The sequence below is a fragment of the Peromyscus eremicus genome, chromosome 4 (genome assembly GCF_949786415.1).
Source record: "Peromyscus eremicus chromosome 4, PerEre_H2_v1, whole genome shotgun sequence".
NCBI lineage: Eukaryota > Metazoa > Chordata > Mammalia > Rodentia > Cricetidae > Peromyscus > Peromyscus eremicus.
The window spans coordinates 94,381,567-94,390,250 of NC_081419.1; the positions used below are offsets into that span (position 1 = coordinate 94,381,567).

Genomic DNA, 8,684 nt, shown 5'->3' on the forward strand with positions numbered 1-8,684 from the left:
AAGAGTAGGCAAGCTAGACTTCTCTGTAGATGCATGGAAGAGAAGGATGGATAAGAAGAGAAAGCTGTCAGTTAGAGGTCAAGAAAACAGGCAGGAGCTGAGGAGATGGCTCAGTAGATAGAAGTCCCCATGCAAGGGTGAGGACCTGAGTTCAAATCCCCAGAACCCACATAAAACTGGACACCCTTCAGTAAGATGGAGGCAGAAGGGAGGGCCAGCTAGCCTCTTACATGCAGCTGCAAACAGGAGACACTGTCAAGGTAGGTGACAGCTAGCCCCCAAGTTTGTCTTCTGACTTCCATTCATGTGTCAGGGCTTATCTATGGCTCCAGTCGTACACATACAGAGATTTCAAATAATTTAAGGAGCAGGCAGGCTTAGGAGTGGCAATCCTTGAGTGGCTTCTGGGGGTGGGATAGGGTGTCAGACAAGCAGGCTTAGCCAGGAGAGTTTGGTCAAAGTTTGCAGAGGACCCACATTAGGGACTTAACGCTGCCTGGAACTCCAGCTCCAGGAAGATCTCTGACCTCAGTGGGCATCTGCAGTCACGCGCACATACAAACACAAAACAGTTTTTAAAAAGAATAAGAGCTGGTTAGATAGCTTGACAGGTTTGTGTTTGCCCGGCAACTTTTAGACTCTGGAACCCACACAAAGGTGGAAGGAATTGACTCCACAAAGTTCTTTGCCTTACCTATGTCCACATGGAAACACACTAATATGAAAAATAAGTAAAGGGGAGGTGGCTGGAGAGATGGCTCGGGAGTTCAGAGTACTTACTGCTCTTTCAGAGGGCTAGCAGTTCAGTTCCCAGCACCCAGTTCCTACTTCATTCAGCTCATAACTGCGGAGAACTAGCTCCCTAGGGATCTGAAGCCTGACATCCACAGGCATATGCGTGCAAACACACACACACACACACACACACACACACACGGAGAGATAAATCTTTTTTAAGTAATAACTTCTATTTTAAATCAATTCAAATCAAGAAAAAGTGGAAAGGAAGGTATTTTTTAAACTTATTAAAGGTAGAAGAAATGATGTTAACAAGAATGAGTCTGATTACTGGGACTGACCTCTGTTTTCCCTTTTTAAATAAAGCTTGCTTGGTTGTTACAACTCTGTCCCTCCCGACCCCTACCCCCCAAAGGAAAGGAAGCTTCAGCCCCCTTGAACAAAGTAAATTACTAAACCCAGAAAACTAAACTAAAGCTAGAAAATAGGGTGAAGGCTCCTGGCACTGTACTCATCAGTTCCTAGACTGGGTCTGTAAAGTTTGAGATGAATGAATAAATCAGTGTGTGAAGCACAAATTGCCTGACATACCAGGCCTCGCAGCATCCCTAGGATGAGGGCGGGGTCCTGCCCTCCTTCCGCTTCTGGCTTCTGGTTGCTAAGCTGCCAGGGTTGCAAAGCTCCAGCAGGTGAACTGAGGGACTGGGCCTGCAAGGGGCCCAGACAGGGGATCCCGGGGGGAAGAGGGTGAGGGATCACAGAGACTGAGCCGACAACCAGGGAGCCTGCATAGGGCTGACATTCTGCATATATGTTACATTTGTGTAAGTTGGTCCTCTTGTGGGACTCCTAACAGTGGGAGCAAGAGCTGTCTCTTGGGACCCTACTCCTCATATTGGGTCAGCTTACCCAGCCTTAATGCATGGGAGGCTTAGTCTTAATGCAACTCAATATGCCATGCTTTGTAGATATCCATGGGAGACCTGCCCTTTTCTGAACAGAAACGGAGGAGGAGTGGATTGGGGGTTAGGGACAGTGGGAGATTGGGGGGGGCAGAGGAGAGGAGGGAAGGGAAACTGTGGCCAGGATGTAAAGTAAATAAATAAAATTACAACAAAGATTTACAGGCAATTAAAGAATGCTGAATATTGGATAAATAGTGTTCCCCACAAAAGAGCACACAGTTGGTTATCCAACACCAAATGGCCATCCCTGAAAACATAGATAATGCAGGTAACAACAATTAATGAAAAAGAGTCTATAAATTTGAAAGAAAGCTAGGAAAGGTTTATGGGAGGCTTTGGAGGGAATAGAGGGAAGGGCAAAGGATGACCCCAGCTAAGAATCTTAGCCAAAGACAACACTAGCCTAAACTGGCAAATGATGTGATTATATAATGTCAAAAATAAAAGTAATAAAAAAACACTAAAAATTTTCTGGTGGAGTCTTCAGAGTGTCTTATATGTGTAGGAATTATAGCTGTAAATAAGGATACTTTAATTTTTTCCCTTCCCATTGATTTTTCCTTTCATGTCTATAAGCTTTAACAAAGATGTCAAGCAATATATTAAATCAGACTGAAAAAAGAAGACATCTTTGTCTTATTACTGATTTTGGCATACATTGTAGGAGTCACGAGTTCCTTGTGCTCAAAGATAAGCATAGAGGAAACCAGGAATGTTAAACACACAGGGTTGTTCCTTCAAAGGAAGGGATGAACAATCTGTTATTTACCCAGTAGTCAGAGAGCAGCCATGGTTAATAGCTCAGTGACCTTTGTACTACCTGTGTGACTAAGACCACATCAGATGCTCCCCTAGACCCCATCATGACCTTATTTTTCTCAATCTATAAAGCCTATCTTTATGAAAGGTGTCACATGTACTTTACAAAGAGTTTAGATATAGTCATGTCTGGTTTTTATTCAGTTTATTTGTTCATCAAAGAGATTTATGTATGCTTTATTGCGCATATTGGATTGAGTAAATTATCACCAGAAAAGTTTTCATCAAATTGTGCTGTTCTTAAATATGCCTAAAATAAACTACTTGGGGTCAGACTCCAGGAGTTTGAACCAGTACCTGCTACTTAGTCTTGCTAAATTGAACTGCCTTCTTACCTCCTGTGGATTGTTACTTTGCTGCCTGTGGTGGTAACAGAGACACCTGCAATATATGACTGAGTACCCCCCCACACTCATTTAGTATGATACTGTCTGCAGACTTGCCATATGTAGTATTTACTATGTTGAAAAATGATCTTTCCCTAGTTTCTTCAATGCTTTTAGAAAGGTGTAGGAAAAAGGTTTGCCTTTTTACTGACATTTTTTATTCATAAAATATATTCTGAAAATGGTTTCTCTTCTCTCAAATCCTCCCAGACCCTCACCACTTCCCTTCCCCACCCACTCATATCCACACACTTTCTCTCTCTTTAGAACAGGAAATAGGCATTTTAATAATAATTAATAATTGTAATAATATAAACAAAGTGAGATGAAGCAAACAGAAGAAGCAGCACAAGGAATGCACATAGATGCAGAGACACACATAACTCTCTATTCTGTTTCCTCTTCTAGGGGGATTCAAGCCCCCCAGTCCCTTATTTTATTCCTAAACTCTGTGGTTTTATATATACATATGTATATATATATATATATATATATATATATATATATATATATGGATTATAGCCTGCTAATCAAAGACTTAACAGCTGATATCCACATATAAGTAATATGTGCTTCAGTGCTTTTATCATGAATAGATTATGATAATACAGATAAGTCAGAATTGCCTTTCTGTATCTATTGAGATCTTTTCTGTCATCATGTACATTTATGTGATGTATTGCTTATATTGGCTTATGTATATTGAAATCATCCTTGCATTTTCATACTGAGGCCAACTTTATACAGGTAAATTACATTCTATGTGTGCTTCTTTGTGGTCCCTTGTTTGATTATAGTAGGTCATTGGGAATTTCATACAAGATTTTGGTCATATTCACCCTGTTCCAATGACTCCTCTAAACTTCACTCTCCCCCTCTTCCCACCCAGCTTTGTATATTATTCATTTTTTAGCCTGTCAGATATTGCTTGTGCAGCCCACATATTCTTGAATATGTGGCTTTCCATGGGAGTGTAATTGGCCTGACACCTTAAAGAAAACACTCTTCTTCTCTCAGCAGCTACCAATTGCTAGTAGCTCTTCAGCTAGAGTTGAGACTTCTTGCCCACTTCTCTTCATGCTTTAGTTTGGTCTGACTTGAGCTAGCAAGCAGTCTTGTGTATGCCGCTGCTACGTTTCTGAATTCATGTATGTCCCTTCCTGATTGTGTCCAGAAAACAGTTATTCTGTAGTCATTTTCTGCCTTGTGTTAAAATCCTTCCATCCACTCTTCTGTAATGATCCCTGAGCCTTGGAAAGCGGGTATGTGATATAGATGTTCCATTTTAAGGCTGATGAATCTGCAGTTCCTTCCTTATTTCTGCTTTATGACCAGTTTCGGATCTCTGTATTAATCTCCATTCACTGCCAATAGATGCTTCTCAGATAAAGATTGAGAGATACACTAATATACAGGTATAATAAAAAGTTTAAATCTATGACCCTGTACTGGAAAATATTGATAGATTCTTCCCTGGGGCCTATGACCTATTTGGCCATAGTCAGCCACTGGTCTTTTAGCCACTGTATAGAGGATAGCCACACATTCAAGAATTTTTGAGCAACACAAATGGTTTTGATAAAATTAAAGAAAAAAGGACACCAAAGTGAGTGCTTAAAGAAAAGGAAGGCTCTGGGAAGAATTGATGGGGTGAACATAATCAAATATCTTGTACAACATTATCAAAGAACATGTAAAAAATAAAAAAGAAAGAGTTGGGAAGTCGAATGAATAAAAAGTTCACACACACACACACACACACACACACACACACACACACACAGCCTGTATAAATGTAAGGCCAAGCAAATATCTTTTTGGCCACTGCCTATTCCCAGCCCTTGGAAATACTATGTTTTACTTGCTCTTTAATAATCTCTATGCTCTATAATATGAACACATGTCATCTGACTTTTTTTGGACTGGGGAGCTGAGAGGAGTCTGGAGCCAGAGCCCAGTGAAACTGAGGTACTAACTCACAATATCCAAGTTATAGAACTACTCAAGTGGCTGGTGCTTTTCAGATGAATGAAAATGGAGACACACATATGCACATAACTGAATAATACTGAGTCATGAAAGCCTATAAGTAACATTAAAATGAATGCAAGTAAGTTACATCATAAATTAAGAAAAATGAATCAGAAACAGAAAGACAGTGCCACACATTTTCTTTATTATAACAGCAATATTGGAAAACAGATAAGGGATTGTAATTCAACAACTAGAATATTTAAAACTAAATTCAAAACAAAAACTAGGAGATTATAATTTAAAAACTAAAATATTTGATCTTTCAGACAAAATAGACCAATTCCTAGAAAAGAAACAAATTATCAAATATCATATGAAAGAGAAATAAATATAAGATCGTGTTAGTATCTAATAGCAAAACTTAATCAAGAATTACTAATTTTCTTAAAACATGCAATTGATTTTATCAAACATCATGGAAGAATGGATATCAACTGTTTAAGATTTCTTTCACAAAAGAAGGTACAAGTTGAGACTCTTGACCATTTCATATGGAGAAATCAAACTATAGACATTACAAAAAATTAAAACAGAAATTTTATCTGTTGGGAAAAATTATGCAATAAAGTAATAGCATATTAAATTCAGTAAGTATGCAAACTGCAGCCATGGCCAACTGCTTGATTTATTCTAACCATGCAAGGCTGAATTAGTGTTTTGCAATGAATTAATGCAGTTCTTCTTATCAATACTGTTACATCAATTGATTCATCAAAGGATTACAAGAACTCTTCTGCTACACACAAAATGTCTGCAAGCAGAATTCACTAGACATTTTAAGCAGTGGGTGGAGCAGAGAAGCATCAAGAAATATTCCACAGGTGTGCTTGTCAACTGCTTCTCCTTTAGTGTTTATGGTATTTCTTCTTGCTTGTTTCTATTTTCTCCTGTTTCTTTCTTCTCGGTGTCTATGTTCCATCTCCTCTCTTCTCCATTTGCTTTTCACTTACTTCCTTATTAGTATCAGCTAACTAAGGATGAGTATAATTTAGGGAAAACTAACAATGGATTGCTCACAAACTTGAATTTAATATTAGTGATAAAACTCTTGCTGAAAATGCTCTTTATTAATTGAATTGTGATATTTCATAAGAAAAACCACTGGTTTCATATTAGTAATCTTTGTCATAATTTCTAAAGTTTGTTTGAATGACTCTGACATTACTGTATTGAATGTGTAGAGCTGTTTATCTTGATTCTCTTCTTTTGTAAAATAATTCACTTTTAACTTGACACCCTACAACTTTGTTTTAGCCATCTGAGTAACACATAAATATAAATTTAGGAGGTAAAAACCACATGAGAGCTTATATTTTCAGATTCCCCAATGGTGGTACTTAATGTGCATTCTTGAGCATCATTTCTCTTTCAAATAAAAAATTTCCTATTACTAATTTAACTTAATACTCTCCAATCTTCAAATTGGAAATATTTCCAGATTTACATATGTAAAATGACTTAATCTAATAACTTCAAGCTATTCCATTGCATATATGCACAGTTATATAGCTAATAGGTTTGCATTATTCAACATTAATAATATCCATGATATAGGTGGTATAATAAATGTTACTTATGCATAAAACTTATGTTGGTGTTAGTTTTCTAGAAATCATTGGTATCTCATTTTAATAAATGTTTTTAATTTATAAACCAAGAGTGAAAAATTTTTGTTCTGAAACATTGATAATACTGAGAATTATTTCTCTCATCTATGATTTATCACTCTTTATTGATCTCTTTCTTGACTATGTTGATTGTTAAACTAAAACCTACCAAACTACTCATGACTGATAAGGTTGATTGTTAATAAGCCTACTGGCCATTGCATGCCTGTTTTGTGAGTTCTCTGCACATACTTTCCTTCTCCTTAAAATTAGATCTACTCCTTCCAGCATGATTACTTTGATTCTTCTATTAACAATAATAATAAAATGATGATAGTTTTCCAAGCCATAATCAAAAAGTAGCAAAGAACAGTTTGACATAAAAAGAAAGTCAAAGTAAACTGGTCAGTTGCCCAATCATTTAGAAACAAACAATAAACCTAGTAGTATTGCTTTCTGTTTGTGCATACAGTGGGTATGTTTGTTCATGTGTGGGTGCATGTTTGTGTGGATGCAAGAGAACAATGATGGGTGCTGTTCCTCAAATGACACCTACCTTGGCTTTGTTTGACTATGTATGAGAGAGACAGGGTCTCTCACTGGCCCAAGGCTCACAAATTTGGTTAGACTGGCTTAGCCAGTAAGGTTTAGGGATATGCTCGTGTGCATACTGGAATTACAAACTCATATCACTATGCTTGAATTTTTAACCTGGGTTCCTGGGTGAAATTTAGAACCTCATGCTTGCACAACAAGCGTTTTACCAACTGAACCATCTCCGCAGCCCTGGCTTTTGGTCTTGATGCTTTTCTATGCCTTTTCTTTGGAAATACAGGATGTACAACGTTGCACTTCTGAATGTGTGTGCCTTGGGTTCCTCACTAAAGCTCCTTTGATGGGAAAAAAATATATTGTCATTCATCTTTGTGTCTTCATCTCTTGCTTGGTTTTTGTGTGTGTGTGAATTTGAATTATAAATATTTAACTGCTACATAAAAAATGTACATACCATGAATGTTTTGACAAAAGTATATGTAAGTTTATATTGTGCATTATTCAAATCAGGGTTAGCCTATATATCCTCTCAAATATTTGTCATAACATTGTGGAAAAACTACTATTTTTCTCTTCTGGGTCAATAACGAACTGATCACTGAATTCTTCTCTAATGTTCCCCAGTGACTATCTGTTTAATCATCACTAAGTGGTCTTTTTTTTTTTTAACCTCTGCAGTGTTTTGTTGTTGTTGGTTTTTTTTTTTTTTTTTTTTTTTTTTTTTTTTTTTTTTTTTTTTTTTTTTTTGCTGTCCTTTATGTCCTGGAGGAATGTGAGATGGTGTTACTGGTAGCCATGGCCTGGGACAGATATGTGGCCTTATGCAAGCCCCTCCACTATCTGACCATCATGAGCCCACGGATGTACCTTTTGCTTCTAATTGGTTCATGGATTATTGGTCTCATTCACTCTGTGGCTCAGTTAGCTTTTGATGCCCATTTGCCTTTTTGTGGTTCTAATGAGATAGATAGTTTTTACTGTGACCTTCCTAGGTTCATCCAACTTGCCTGCATAGACACGTACAGAATGGAGTTCTTGGTTACTGCTGACAGTGGATTAATTTCTGTCACTACCTTTTTCTTATTGATTGTCTCCTACATCTTCATACTGTTCACTGCTTGGAAGCAGTCCTTGGAATGTTTGTCCAAGACCCTCTCTACACTTTCTGCTCACATCTCTGTGGTGGTTTTGTTCTTTGGACCATGCATCTTCGTGTACATATGGCCATTTCCTAATGTCCCAGTGGATAAGTTTCTTGCCATTCTGGACTTCATGATTACACCCATCCTGAGCCCTGCCATTTACACACTGAGGAACAAAGACATGAAGGTGGCAATGAAGAGACTGAGTAAACAACTCCTGAGTAGGAAAAGTATCTCCTAAGCTCCTCACAAGATATACAACCTGAATACTGTATTATAAACACAAATGTTAAATGATGTCCTCTACTTTGACACGATTTATTATTCCTACTCTAACAGCTTGATAAACTTGAATAATTTATTCTAAATTGATAATGAAATGATCATATATATTGGTTATTAGCCATATATTATTACATATTTATTGGTTGTCTATGA

General features: G+C 37.4%; 1 protein-coding gene across 1 annotated transcript; it reads left to right on the top strand.

Moving 5' to 3' along the window:
• Positions 1-7,848: 7,848 nt before the first annotated feature.
• Positions 7,849-8,487, top strand: LOC131907851 (olfactory receptor 4F21-like; the record flags this gene model as incomplete). Its single annotated transcript, XM_059258927.1, has 1 exon — positions 7,849-8,487. A coding segment is annotated over one exon (639 nt), but the record flags the coding sequence as incomplete, so codon positions are not given.
• Between the last annotated feature and the right edge of the window lie 197 nt (positions 8,488-8,684).